The 15,729-nt window shown below is 44.1% G+C and overlaps 1 protein-coding gene across 25 annotated transcripts in view; it reads right to left on the reverse strand.

The window, feature by feature from the left end:
* Ank3 (ankyrin 3) overlaps window positions 1-15,729 on the reverse strand; it is a 571,679-nt gene that overhangs the window by 153,711 nt on the left and 402,239 nt on the right. For all 25 annotated transcript variants that reach the window (XM_060369399.1, XM_060369391.1, XM_060369385.1 and 22 more), the window contains one exon: window positions 4,240-4,338. In XM_060369399.1, coding sequence (XP_060225382.1) covers window positions 4,240-4,338 — 99 coding nt within the window. The remainder of the gene's footprint in view (window positions 1-4,239; window positions 4,339-15,729) is intronic.

Consider the following 15,729-nt stretch of genomic DNA (forward strand, 5'->3'; position numbering starts at 1 on the left):
ACTGAATCAACATCCCCAGCCCTAATTATTAAAGTTACCGTATCCATGGCTCTTCTTGCTGAGAAATGTGTAAGATGATGAGGAAGTTTACTGTCTGTGCTGGGAAGGAAAGGAGGGTGGAGGGGGAGCCATGGCTGGGAAGCACTGATGCAGAGAATGCCATTTGGCTCACACGTTTGAGGGATATACTTCACTTTCTTCCTTTCTGTTAGGCAGGAATTTGGCCTGCACAGAACTGGAGCTATCCCCTAGCCCACTCAAGGGCAAAAAGTAAGGAGATAAGACAGGTTTTCCTATTCTGATTCCTCTAGTTCCGTGGTTCTCAGCTTGTGGGTTGGCACTCTTTTGGGGGCCACATATCAGATATCCTGCATATTATTAGATATTTACATTACGAGTCATAATAGCAGCAAAATTATAGTTATGAAATAGCAATGAAATAATTCTTGGTTGGGGGTCACCACAACATGAGGAACTGTACTGAAGGGTCGTAGCATCAGGAAGGTTTTGAACCACGGCTCTGGTTCCTCCTTCATATCCCCATTTCTTCCCTACCGAACTGAAGGCATGAACATCTAAATAACAATTAACAGGCAGTAATGGGGACACCCCCCTCCTATCGACAGTGAGCCAGAAGGCCAGGGGCACAGAAATGAAGCTGCTGTCCCCATGTCAGTTTGCTCAGCTGCCAATGTTCATCAGGATCTTTGTCTCCAGGCCCTTCCCTGTGATGTGACCGTACGCAGAGCATGGTGTGGTTCAAATGTGCAATGTCCCCCATGAGCTCCTGTGTTCCAGCAAATGCTCCCGCAGCGGTGCTGTTTGGGAAGGTTGTGGAACCTTTAGGAGCCTCACTTAGGGAAGCGGGTCACTTGGAGAGGTCTTGACGTTTTAGAGTACTGCACCGCTTCCTGTCCACGCTCAGCATCCTGCCTATGCCTTTAAGATCTGAGGAGGTGTGGGGTCCCGGTTGTGGACACCTCCTTCCACAACGGAGCTGCAGGTCGTCATGCTTTCTCTGCCAGTGATGGGTTGTGTCTCCTAGAACCTAACTGAACTTCCTCCTTGCAGCTGCTTCTTTTTAGGCATTTGGCCACAGAAATGAGAAAACTAGGTCACTGCCTCTCAACCTTTCTAATACTGCGTACCTTTAATACATGTTTAATTCGTGATGTGGTGAACCCCGATCATAAAATTATTTTCATTGCTACTTTATAACTGAAATTTTGCTGCTGTTATGACTAGAACTGCAAACATCTGCTGTGCTGGATATCAGGGGTTGCGACCCACAGATTGAGAACCACTGACCTATGGGTTTGTATACGATGCAGAGAAACAGTTTGTTCTTTTAGTGAGTAAAGACCATCAACAGAGAGAGAAATCAGGTCATCTTCAGTCAACTAACATCCCAGAGGATGGCCAGGCACCTCACACTCCCTCTTCTGCTTGGCTCCTTCATTCCCTCCCACAAAGATTCCTGGTGTTCACCAAAGGTCCTGAACCTCCATGTGACTAAGTGGCCCTTCCACTGTCCTCTGCAACCCCTTCCCACAGCTCATGCTCGGCAGAACAACTGTGGCTGACTTTCTTCACATACTGACAATTTCTAATTGAACTGTAGAAAGGTCAATTCAGTGAGACTCAACTCATTTGCTCTCTACCAAGATGGGCCATCAGGGGACAACCTTTATCATTCTTCATTTCTCTCTCTAGTAAGATTGTTTCTTGCAGGGTATGGCTGGGCTTTCCAGGTTCAACAGTCAGTTAGTCAGTCCACTAGATACCCAGGCTAGGCTGGATTAGGGACAGAGAGTATAAAAAAATAAGCCAGCCCATGGTCTCATGGTTATGGGAAAAGAGTTGTCTGAGTTTTTCATCACTTTTCTGAGCTGAGCAGACCTTCAGTGGTCACTCTTCTTTGAGTGAATAAATGTCATTAATAGTAAATTAAATAGTTAATCCTAGCTTTATAGGATTAGTCTGTCAAGCTGCCAGGCTGGTTTTAGAAACATGGAGATAAAGAATTCTTGGAAGTGGGGCCTGAGGTAAGGTTACAAGGCAGAGAGCCCCATCCACGAGGCTTCAGTAACAGATAACACCATGTTTTTATTAGACTGTCTCTGGTTCAGATCTTGAACAAAACCATGTGAAACATGGAAAAAGGAAAGTCTTTGTATGTTTTTTTTTTAAATAAGATTTTTACTTTATTTGGCCGTTTTTTTTTTTCATACAATATATTCTGACCATGGTTTTCTCTCTGTCAACTTCTCCCAGATCCTCCCCACTCACTCAACTCCATGCCTTCTCTCTCTCTCTCTTAAGAAATCAGGCAAACCAAAAAGCAAACAAACCAAAGTAATTAAAAAAAGAAAGAAAGAAAGGTAACAAAGAGAAAACACAAGAAACATAGCAAACACAAAACCTATAAAACCACAGACTCAGAAACCATAATGTTCAATCAAAAGGCCAGTAATCACCAAATATTGCCCAAGGTGATATGAGACTAAAGGTCTGTGAACACCACTGAATTCATTTTGTGTTGCCATTGACTGCTGGATGTGGGGTCTGCCCCTAACTGTGGTTAATATGCTCAGTAAGACTCCATTGGAGAAAACAGATTTTTTTCTTTGCAAGTAGATGTCAATTGGAGCTAGCTTTGTGGTTAGGGGTGGGAACTTCTGTCCACTTCCCCCGCTTAGCATTGGGACCCCCAAACCTGTGCAGGCCCTGTGCATGTTGCCACAGTCTCTGTGAGTTCATATGTGTGTCAGTTCTGCTGTGTCTGGAAGACACTGCTTCTTGGGTGTGATTTTAACATGAACGGCGTTCTGGAATGTACTCATCCCAACTGGGATTTCTGGCTGACATAGTTGACGAACATCCTGGTCACTGGAGGTGTTTCGTTCTCTTGATTTTAGATGACAGAAGTCTAAAGGTAAAGGTTGGCTTTCCTACATGAGTCAAGGGCTAAGCTGAGAGGTACATTACAGCACATCAACAGTACACTCCATCATACACCAGGGCTGGCTGGGCTCAGGTTCCAGGACCACTTCTATTTTCACAGAAACAAACCCCACAGGCCACATGCATCCATACAGTCAGATTGAAGTATTTTGAAAAATTTTAATAAAAATTCTTGACTATGATAAGATAAATATGTTATACTATCAAAGCCAATTCTTTAAAACTATATTTTGTAGTCTGATGGGACATTTGACCTTGATTTTTTTTGTTTGTTTGTTATTCTTGTTACCTTGAATTTTTTTTTTTTTAACCTGACACTCTATTCCCAAGCAACACTTCATTTCCCTTTTTGTCCTGGAAACCACCACTCTGCTTTTTATTTTATTAAATGATTTATTTATTTTTATGTGCACTGGTGTTTTTTTGTTTTTTTCTACATATCTTTCACACATGTCTATGTGAGGGTATTAGATCCCCTAGAACTGTAGTTCCAGCTGTGAGCAGCAAGTGCTCTTAACCACTGAGCCATCTTTCCAAAACAGGGTTTCTCTTTATAACAGCCCTGGCTGCCCTGGAGCTCTCTCTGTAGACCAGGCTGGCCTCGAACTCACAGAGATCTGCCTGCCTCTGCCTCCTGAGTACTGGGATGGAAGGTGTGCGCCACCACCACCCTGCTTACTTTTTTCTTGGCTCTGGGGTTGAACCCAGAGATCCATGTAGGCCAAGGCTACGCTTCAGCAGGGAGCTACATGGCCAGTCCTTTAGAATCATATGTATTTGTCCTCAAGGTTCACCCACAATGTAGTAAATTCTCCCTCCCCCCCCTCTCTCTCTGTCTGTGTATATTTAATGTCCATTTGTTTATGGAGGACAATGGCTGACATTGTGTCATGCCTCTTAATTGCTCTCCACATATACAGAGAAGTGGCCATCCTGTTTTCAGTTTCCCAAGGAAAGCCCATACAGGTTTTAGATTCCCACCAAGCAGCACAAAAGTGCAAATACAATTTTCAGCAGAAAAGCTGTCAGACTCCATGCACATTGAACTGACCCAATAGTTCAACTTTGAGTAATTCTTGAAGATTTAACTCAGTGAAACCAGGAGACTCGAGGAGCCCTTCCTCTTCAGTTAAAGCCAGGGCCATTTAAACACATACGAACAATATATGAAATGGGAATCAGAAATAAGATAGCAAATCCCAGCCGTACAGGCTCCATGTGAGGATTTCTACTTCTGGGAGAATCGCACAGGCCCGTGCCGGGCAGGACACTTACCCTGGTCTTGGCGTCAATCTTCGCACCCCGATCCAGCAACAGCTTCACCATATTTGCATTTCCTCGTTTCGAGGCAACGTGTAAAGGAGTGATGTCATTCTGTGGGGAAGCAGAGAAGATATCATAGGCGGGACTCACACAGCTTCCGCAGGACAGTTTCCCAAGCCTCTTCAACGCTAGCCTTGTTCTGTTCCCTTTTCTCCTTTTTCAGAGGAGGGGTATTATGCTTTCCAACTTCTCTCTGACGGAGGACCCCCTCCCTCAAAACAAGACTTAGGAATTTGAAGGGAGGCAGTCTATGAGGTCAGGTTCAACCCCATTCACTTCACTGCTGGTGGTGACTGACAGGTGCGTGACATTCTGTCTGCCCAAATCTTATTTATTTACCTGTTGTATTGAGTTTTGTTTTAATTGAGACGGAGGTCTCTCTCTGTAGCTTTGGCTGGCGTCAAACTCACAGAGTTCTGCCTGCCTTAGCTTTCTGGGTGTTGGGATTAAAGGCCTGTATCACATGGCTGTTCCAAATCTTACATTCATTGCTTTCCTACACTGACTTTTTTTTTTGTTGCTGAACATAACGGTTAATGAAGAGTTTACTGCAGACTGAGCTGAAGGAGTGTCCTGGTATTAGAGCCTTCTCAGACTCAGCAGGAGTCTTGGGTTGTAAACGAGAGACCCTACTTATTGAGATGGAGACACCAGACCCTTGCTTTGGCCTTTCAGGCTTCTGGTACCTACATGTGTCTACAAAGCATCACTAGCAATCCCTTCACCCAAGCATTGACTGCTGCTTCTAAACCATCAAGGAAGCGTAAGTAGACACTGATAACAATCCCAGAGGCCGGCTACTCATTCTTGGGTGTCCCAGTATGAGTTTAAGTTTCATTGTTCACAAAGATCCAGTGAGATCATGTTAACCAGGCTCTTGGCAATTATGTGTAGAGTTTGAGCGCAGATGCAGTAGCCACCAGATCTGACACTTCCTGATCACGAGGAACTGGACCGAACCCCTCTTGGTTTGGATGGTGAGGTGAACTCCAGGCCTTGTACTGTTCGAGACAAGTCATGACTCCAGTCCCTGAACTCTTAGTAGCTCAACCAGTGGTCACAATGCTACGTACAGCCTGCCTTGCAGTCTTTACAAGCAGAAACGGTTGACAAAACCAGGGTTTAATTTCTTCACATTTTTAAATTTTTTCTTTAAAAACTTTATTTTTTGACAATTTCAAGTGCATGTAAGCACACACACACACACACACACACACACACACACACACACGCACACGCACGTACGCACGCACACAATGTATTTTGATTACATTCATCATTTCTCCCTGCCCTATTCCCTGTGAATCCTTCTTTCTAACAAGGCCCCTTTCTACTTTCATATCTTTTTTGGTGATTGTATGTGTGTGTATGTGTGTATATGCATGTGTGTATATTTATGGTTGCTTGCATGAATGAACGTGGGTGGAAGATAATTTACATAGCCAACCTTAAACATACAATTAAAAAAAATCTTATAATAAAAAAATTCTAAATATAAAGCCTGAAGAAAAATCTACAGTGCATTTCAGATGTTCCTTACCCTCGTTCAATAAATATCAGCCTTGGAGCTGGGCACAGACAGAGCCTGCATAACATACTCATGTCCCTGAGTTCAAGTCCCAACCCCTACCCTACATCAATTAACCTTTAGTTTCTACCACACTGTGTCACCTTGCTTCGAGAACCAAGAAGAGAAAGATAATCTAATAAATAGCTCAATTTAGTCATCTCTAATAGGGAAAGAATCTTTCGAGAAGTGTCTTGATAAGTAGCCCAGGCTATGGAGAAAGGGGAGAAAGGTTCGCTCTATTTATCTGTCTATCTATCTATCTATCTATCTATCTATCTATCTATCTATCTATCTCCCTCTCTCTAGAGACAGAGACAGAGATGCTGACAATGCCATTATCATAAGTATAGAAGTGGAGATAACATCACAGTGTCTAAGCCTCCATCTGCACTCAAACCCTTGGGCTCTTTCCAAGTGTCTGGGTTCCTCTTAATGGTTTTTTTGATCCAACATCCTTCACATGCCTTTTATTCTCCAGTGCTCTCTATTCGACCCTTTCCTCAGTGATTATTTCTTCACTGAAGAAAGTCGGTAGTTTATAATAATTTCCACCACCTGTATCTGGCTGATGGCATTTTCATGGCGTGTTGTCTGATCAAACCTTATAATAAAAAAATTTCCCCCATATTGTCAGCAAATTTTTATGCTTGAACTAAAATCTTTTTGTTTATCTATCTATATATCTATCTATGTAACTATGTATGTATGTATGTATGTATTTTATGTATATATGTATGTGCTTTTGTGAATATATGTCACATGTGTGAAGAGTTGAGGGAGGGAAAACTATAATGAGAATACATTGTATGAAAAAAATTTCAATGAAGGAAAAAAATTCTTTGAAGCTGGGCATGGTAGCACATGCCTATAATCCCAGGGGGGGCAGAGGCAGGTGGATCTCTTCGAGTTTGAGGCCAGCCAAGGATACACAGAGAACCCCTGTCTCAAACAAACAAACAAAAAAAAAAAGGAAAAAAATCTTAAAAAAAAAAGTGAGTAAAACTGATGCCTCCATGTATGTGCCCATGTGTGTATGAATGTGGTATCAATCCCGGGGCCTTGTGCATGCCAGCTAAGCAATCTACTACTGATCTACATGGTAGTCCCCTGGTAAACATTCTGTGCACACAGCCAGATGGCAGAATCTGGTACTTGGCAGGCCACACTACCCTGAAGCACCTAGCTGCTCACCTCTGCCACTGCAGCACTGAGCAGCCCTGTGCAACCCACAAGGAGCAATGGCTATGCTCATACATATATATATATATATGTGTATACACACACACACACATTTTATATATGTATGTATGTTTGGCAAAGCAGCAGCAGTCATTTGCTGAGCTCTGCTTTAGATCTGGCAGCTTCTGACTGAAGGTTTCCTATCTGGGAGGGCCAGGTTGTAAGGGAAGAGGGAAGTGAAGCTGTGTGACATGCTCAGGATAGGCTTTGGTCTTCTGGGTTGGGGGGTGGGGAGGGACAGCAGGGGGAGGGAAGCACACTCTGCTTATTTCTCTGATTTGTCTGCTGAGTCCAGCTTGCAGCACTCTACTGAGCCAGCAGGTGGAGCACCGAGCTAGGCAGCAATCTGTGAACCAGCTCAACCGAGCTCAGCAAGGGTCCCCACTTGCTGGTGCTATTGTTCCTTAAGGAAAGGGATTTCCCAGGGTTGAAGCCTTCATTAACCCTTGTCAGACAGGCTGATCGGCATCGTGAGGACGTGTATCTTCTTCCTCTGCTTTCATCTGTGTTCTGTTCTCCCCTGCATAAATGAGTAGGTGGATGAAGGGGGCTTGAATTTCTAATGCCCTGGACTTTTAAAAAGTATTATAAAGAGAACTGAGGGGAGAGTATGGGTGGTGAGATGCTCGCTGTGCAAGCGAGAGGACCCAAACCCACATAAAAGAGCTGGGTGCAGTGGCACATATTTAGGACCCCAGCACTAGGGAGGCAGAGACAGACAGACCTCTGGGGCTTGCCGGCCAGATGCTCTGGCCTAATGTGCAATTCCCAGGTCTCAGTGAGAGACTCGGCCTCAAACAAACAAGGCAGATAGATCCTGAGGTATGAAACTTGCGGTTGACCTCTGGCCTCGATAGGCACAGCCCACATATATATTGCATGCACACATGCACAAACATATACAAATGACCACACACACACACACACACACACACACACACACACACAGCTTTCAGATCTATAGCTCCATTTTTTTTTTATCCTTGCAACAGTCCAATGGATGGCACAAAAATAACTATTTGGTAAACCGAGACACAGAACTGCTCTGTGATTTGCCAACTAGGAAAGAGTTCATTGGTGGCAGGCTTGGGAATCATGGCTCCATCCACAGACCTTCTTGCGTCGGTATTCTGAGGTAGGGATCAGAATGTCTCTGTCTGAGAACTCTGCTTCTCAATTGTCAAATGGCCTTCCTACTGATAGGTCACTTGTCATCCCTACATCCTGTAGTAGCTGCTCCTGAAAACTGGGAACTAATCAGGAGGGAAGGAACTCCTGCAAAGGAGTCAGTGGGCGATTGAGTATTGACTTTTCAGTTAAGGAGAATGTCTCAGGCCTTCTCTGTGCACAGGGCCAGAACTGTGTTTCTCCTGTGAAGCAAAGAGCAACACACCAAAAGAGGCAGGTGGAGTCAGAGACTGATAGCCTTGTTCCTAAGAGCTTGCGCTTGCTCCTGGTGTGGTATCAGTTGGTACAAGCTTGCTGGGACGCAAGCTGGCATGAGGAGACCTCCATTTTGCAAGTGCAGCTAGAAGGGAGAGTTTGGATACCGTGGTGGAAAGGCCCCAAATGTGCCAGCCGTGAGGCCAGACATATGCCTTACCATAGCCTGGGCCAAATGAAAGAACCTAGCAACAAACGACACAAGCAACAGCAGCCAATGGCATGAGTGAATTCTGCTGTACTGCTGGGAGAGAGAGAGAGAGAGAGAGAGAGAGAGAGAGAGAGAGACAAAGAGAGAGAGAGAGAGGATAATGGGGAGGACTGACCGCAAGCAGAGGAGTGTTTTTGAGTCCAGGCAAAAGGCAAATGAAGTCTCCATGGGAGGAATCTGAAGCTCAGGTAAAGTGGAATCTCTACTGCGTCCACCCCTAATGACCAGCTTCTGTCACATCTGCTCTTGACCTCTGAGTCATCCCTCCAGCCCCGTGTTCCACAGTCTTAGCCAGCGGGGAAAACGCAAACTGCGTTGAGACTCCATCTCAGCCCGTTTAGAATGGCTTTCGTTACTAAATGAATGGCAGTGGTGAGTGCTGGTGTGATGTGGGGAAGGAAGAAGCCTTTTGCACTGCTGGACGGAGCGTACGCTTGTCTATCAATCGGGGAACTCGGTTTGGAGGTTTCCCGAAAATCCCAAACCAGGCCTGCTGACTGACCCAGGTGCGCCCCCCGGGATTCAGGCAAAGTACCGAAGCCAACACTCCGCAGGGCGACTTGCACATCCGTGTTCACAGCAGCCTCTTGATAGAGTTAGCCAGGAGTCTGTCAACAGAAGGGGAGCCACAGAGAGCAAAGTGTACACAACGACATTTGTTTTGTGTGGGAATGGGTGGTGTGTGTTCGTTCCTCTCTGTGGATTCAAGAGTGTCTGTGTTACCATATACGTGTGTGTGTGTGTGTGTGTGTGTGTGTGTGTGTGTGTGTGTGGTGTGCTACAGGACAGCATTCAGGTGTTGGACCTGACCTTTCCGCCTTGTTTGAGATAGTTGTTTCTACCCTACCCCACCATCACCTATGCGTGAGCTCACAGGTAGCCCATGGCCTTCTGGGAGTCTCCAGTTTCTCTCTCCTATCTTCCTAAAGGAATACTCTTGGACTAGAGATTCTTGCGTTACTGTGTCTGGCTTTTACATGGGTACTGAGGATCTGAACTCAGTACTTTTGCTCAGTGATCCATCTTCTCAACCCCTTAATGAAATTTTATGCAGCAGTAACGAAAAATGAAATCATGGCAATTTCAGGAAAACGAATGCAACCGGCAAAGCAAAAGAAGCCAGACTTGGAAAGACAAAAATCTCATGTTCTCTCATGCTCAGAACCAGAACCTAGGTTTAAAAGTGTGTGTGCACGTGTGTATAGGTCATGAACCCAGAAAGGGGATCATTAAAGGGGTGGCAGAGACTTCAATGGATATGGAAAATAGAGAGGGTCCTAAATAAGCATATAAGCAATAGGAAAACAGGAGCAGGACTGAGAAGGAAGAACCAGGCTGAGAGGAGAAGATACAAATGAAAACAAAGTGTAAAGACACATGTATGGAGATATTATGATGAAAAATCAGTCCTCGGTATGCTAAGTTAAAATTTAATTAAAAGAGACAGATGAAATTTCAGCCAGGAGATGGAATTTCCAAAAGCACCAAATAGAAATATTTGATAAAAATTTATAATCTCAGGCTGGTGAGATGGCTCAGAGGTTAAGAGCGATGTCTGCTCTTCCAGAGGTCCTGAGTTCAATTCCCAGCAACCACATGGTGGCTCACAACCATCTATAATGAGATCTGGTGCCCTCTTCTCGTGTGTAGGCAGACATGCAGGCAGAACACTGTGTACATAATAAGTAAATAAATTAGAAAACAAAAGAAAAGATATGTTTTCGAAAACAGAGAAAGAGAGAGACAGAATCAGATGTGAGAAATGGGAGAAAACTCAAAGGTAAAGAATCTACCCAGAGTAAGACATGAAACCACAAACTCTGGAAGCAGAAGGGTCACTGACTGAACACCCTAAAAACACATTGTATGGTGAGACACAGTCAGACTGCTGAAAAAGAAAATACGCTGAGAGCCAGAAGAAGGCAAAAAAAGATCACGTATTACTAACAGGCCTCAATACAGACACAGAAAAAGATATTCCTAGGATGTCCACACAGAAAATTAGATGTATATGAAGCAAGGAGTTGGCAAGAAGGATGGGAAATACAAGTAATAAGTTATCAGATTGTGGGCTCTATTGTGCATACAAGAAGGTATAGCACAAACCCATGTCATCAAAGGGAGGCATTAGGGCCACCCTGTCACATCCTCTTACATCCTATGTAAAGTGACATGACATTTTTGGGAGACTAGTAACATAGGAAGATACATCATTACATACGTTTAAGACGCAGAAAGTGTAGGAAAGCTCCTCTCCATTTGTATGTGCACAGACGTGCACTTAGAAAGGGCTGCACACACAATCATGCAGTGACTCACTTGACACTCATTTGAGAACTGCAGACGTCTTATGTATCCTATTTTCTAAAAATAACGGTCATGGATATTGGCACGGGGGGCACAGTGGAAAAGTGGGCGCACTTTAGTCCAACCTAAGCTGCAACCCAATACCAGCTCTGTCTCAGCTCACACCATCTACATGCTTTTTCTCTCTGTCAGGCACGTATCAGTTTTACCTGCTCAGCAATGTCTGGCAGGTAGCCCTGTTCTTTACCCAACCTAAATACATATCCCTATTTTTTTTTCCTTTAATGCATAAAATTCATTGTGGCTGAAGATCTATGTTATTTATGAAAAGAGATCTAGATCAAAATACAGAGAAATAAATTCAAGTTGGCTACAGTTTTTTTTTTAATTTTTTAAAAATTTTATTAATTACACTTTATTCACTTTGTACCCCCCCTGAACATACCTCCTCCCCTCCCAGACCCACCCACCCTCTTCCTTCTCTAAGCATGCCCCCCCCCCCCAATCCACTGATAGGGGAGGTCTTCCTCTGCTTTCTTCTGATCCTAGTCTATCAGCTCTCATCAGGAGTGGCTGCATTGTCTTCCTCTCTGGCCTGGTAAGACTGCTCCCCCCTCAGGGGGAGGTGATCAAAGAGCAGGCCAATCAGTTCATGTCAGAGACAGTCCCTGTTGCAATTACTATGGAACCCACTTGGACACTGAACTGTCATGGGCCACATCTGTGCAGGGGTTCTAGGTTATTAATCTCCATGAATGGTCCTTGGTTGGAGTAGTCTCAGAAAAGATCCCTATGCCCAGATTTTTGGTTCTCTTGTTCTCCTTGTGATCTTACTATTACCCACTCCTTTCATAAGATTCCCTGCATTCTGCCCAAAGATTGGCCATAAGTCTCAGCATCTGCTTTGACGCCCAATCCCTTGTATCCTATCTGATCACCATGGACTAAAGCTGGACCTCAACAACAGAAATAGCAAAAAGCCTATACACACATGGAAACTGAACAACTTGCTACTAAATGAGAGCTGGGTCAGAGAAGAAATAAAGAAAGAAATTAAAGTCTTCCTAGAATTCAATGAAAATGAAGGCACAACATACCCCAACTGAAGGGACACAATGAAAGCAGTGCTAAGAGGAAAGTTCATAGCACCAAGTGCCTTCAAGAAGAAATTCAAAACATCTCATTCAAGCAACTTAATGGCTCACTTAAAAGCCCTAGGGGGGGAAAAAAAAAGAAGCAGACACACACACACACACACACACATACACACAAAAGCTAGAGTTTTTAATCTAAGGTAATTTGTCTTTGAGACACTGTTTCCCCTGGTAGCTAAAACTGACCTTGAACTCCCCACCCTTGTACCAATCTCCCAAGTGTGATTACAGGAGTGGCCTGCAAAGCTGGCTTGATAGGAATTCTGTACAAACTAAAGTCGATTTTGCTTTAGTGTGAATTAGCATATTAATAGAATGCATTTTTCTTTTACCAAAGAATTTTTTTTTGTACATTCAAAATGTTACAGAATACATTAGCATTTGACAATATGTTTTAACAGACAAAGGCACCAGAATTTTATTTGGTCTAATGGCCAGGAGAGAAAAACAAAACAAAATAAAACAAAACAAAACAAAAAACCCTCAGGGTGGTTAAACCATTGGACCTGCAAAGAACTTTGCCAAGATCAGTATCTTCCAGGTTCTAGGTATTGTCCTTTTCATTTCACCAAGTCCTTTAGACTTCCTTAAAAGCCACACTTTTTTGGGGGGTGGGGAGAGGAGAAAGGGTTTTTGTGTGTAGCCTCCGCTTTGTAGACTGGGCTGGCCTTGAAATCACAAAGATATACCTGCTTTCACCTCCCTGAGGGCTGGGATTATAGGCACGCACCACCACCACCGCACCTGGCTAAAAGCCATACTTTCATCACTACCAACAGCACATTTTTAAAACTTTTCCATGATGTTATTCAGTGCACTTAGTCCCCATCCTGAACAGTAATACATAAATAAGCTTATCCAAAGCCTTCCTTTCTCTGTCACTTACTTCTCAATCATTTCTGCATACAGTGGCTACACACACACACACACACACACACACACACACACTACACACACACAAAGTCAAACTTATACACACAGATGTTTCATTTATAATGAAGAACAATGGCTATATAAATATTGACATAGAATGCTAACAGGATCTGGATACCTATTTAGAATTTTGAGAAAGCAAAATCACAGGATAAGCAAGCTTGATTATTTCAAATTTCTGTGCCTACTATCTGGCCAAAAGCTTAACAAAACCCAGACCCTGGCTGTTTCTCTGTTGGGGAGGTCTGCAGCAACCCTTACCCCGGGGTTTACTAATCCCTTCCTCAACCTCCTGCCTCCTTGATTTTTGATAGAACTCTTAATCAGCACTCTTACCCCTTACAGGCATCTAACGATGAAACTGGTGTTAAGATCCTAACTTAGTAGGGTATATTTTGCCTCCGACTTCTCACGGTTGGGGCAGGGATGGGACCAATATCGTGAGAATGCAGCCAAGTCTCCTGGGCTTTGCACAAGCGCGTTGGATTTTTTTTTCCTAGGATATTTTACAAGGACAGTTATTTCAATTTTCTTCCTTTGCAGAAAGAGTTTTTTATTTTAGTTATACGTATGTGTGTCTGTGTGTGGGTATGCCCTTGTGCATGCATGTGCCCGAGGAGGTCACAGAGGCATTGGACCTCCTGGAGAGGAGCTGGAGTCACAGGCAATTGTAAGCTGCAGGACGTGGACACTGGGAAGTGAACTTGGGTCCTCCAGAAGAGCCTCGGTGCTCATAACCTCTGGGCCATTTCTCCAATCCATCATTTTACTTGCTATTATTGTGTGTATAAGGCATATGTGTGTGGGTACCTGTGTGCCACGGTGCATGCACGGGGTTGGTTTTCTTTGTCCACCTTTAGGTAAGTCTGATGGCTCAAAACTCTGGGTGCTAGGCTTACAGGGCAGGCACCTTTCCCAGCTGAGCCATCGCACTATCACGTGACCACTGTTTACATTCAGCTGATTAACTGCCCCCCTCCCCAGTACCTATACTGTATTTTCTCAACTCTAAAACTGGTTTAGAAATAGCAAGAAGATTGTTAACAGTGAGTTTGGGACAGAGAAGAAATTCCATCCCGATTGTAAGTCTATGGGCAATTCTCATGCATCTGATGAAAAAAACAATTTACTGAGAGTGAGAACAGGCTCAATACTCAATCTCTTAGACATGTTTCCCTGCTGGATGACAGAGCGGGTGTGCCTCATCCTGTCATTTTAAGTGCACATGCTTATGACAGACAAATATTTTCCCTACCTCCATCACAGGGCTGGCAAGAAGATATACTTTGTGGCGGCATACCCCTCTAATTCTTGTATGTGGGAGGCAGAGGAGGGCAGGGCTCTACAAGCTCAAGAATAGCCTGTTGTATAGAGTGAGCTCCAGGCCAAGAGAGTACGTAAAAAATTAGGAAGGAAAGTAAAAAAAACATTCCTTACTTTTACCACACTTACTACAAGATGGCCCTAGAAAGAGATACTGAGCTTATATACAGGGTCTCCAATGAGATCATTGAAGATCATTATGAAACTCAAGCTAATTTGTCAGTTTGCCTGACCCCAGGTTCACACTTCCTTCGCTAGACTAGTACTGTGTTCGTGAGAACTACATATAGCAAGCTTGCAATCTTCTGGTAGTATGGAACCTCTAGAGGAAGGCTGACAGCAGCTGTGGGTTGGAGCCCGGACTACTTACGCTCAGTTCTAGAGCTTGCCCAAACACTATGTGAAGTTTCAAAAGTTAAGCTGATTGAATTTCTTGGTATCACTGAAAGTCTTGGTATGACTTCTTACCTATAAACTCAAGCTACTTATTCTACTGACAAGAGAGCCGTGAGGCTGATACGGTAGGTACAGAGATCAAGAATGGACCTTGGGGAGCAGGGTCACTGATGTTCTGGGTTCAGTCCCTAGGACAAACATTGTGGAAGGAGAGCATGTGCCTGAATAATGCCTGGGTGCATAGCTGAAGTTGCACTCACACACACACACACACACACACACACACACACACACATGCACACACAAACATATACACAATTAAATTCTATAAAAAATTAAAAAAAAAAGAATGGTGCTTGGAAGTTAAGAAACACAACTGCTACACAGGACACTATTATTATATAGACAGCAAACAAAGCGTATGAAATCATTGCTCCTCTTGAGGATATCATGGAGCATTTGGGATAGAAAAACTTCGAGAAATGTAGGCATGAGGTCACCTGGCGAAATCAGAAGGTTCTAGGTGAGGCAGCTCTCCAGATGAATGCAGGGTGGGAAAAAAAATATTTAGGGCCACAGCAGGACTGTGCTGCCGTGAGCCCAGCAGGGAAACCTGGGACACCGGGCTGAGGGCTGACATCACACTAGAGGCACATATGGTAGCTAACAACGCTTGTGCCGTTCTCCTTGGTAGGAAGGTGTGGGGTCCACGCTGTTAATGCCAGAGATCCAGAGGAAACAGTTCCCTCTTCCGAGGGATGCCTGGCTATTTCTCCCCTTTCAGCTTTCCCACAGAAACCCAACAGAGGGGTGCCGTTAAGTTTATTTGGGACCATCTCCAGGCAAGATCTGCCTTTCCCTAGAGC

The sequence above is a fragment of the Meriones unguiculatus genome, chromosome 16, assembly GCF_030254825.1.
Source record: "Meriones unguiculatus strain TT.TT164.6M chromosome 16, Bangor_MerUng_6.1, whole genome shotgun sequence".
In the NCBI taxonomy this organism is placed as follows: domain Eukaryota; kingdom Metazoa; phylum Chordata; class Mammalia; order Rodentia; family Muridae; genus Meriones; species Meriones unguiculatus.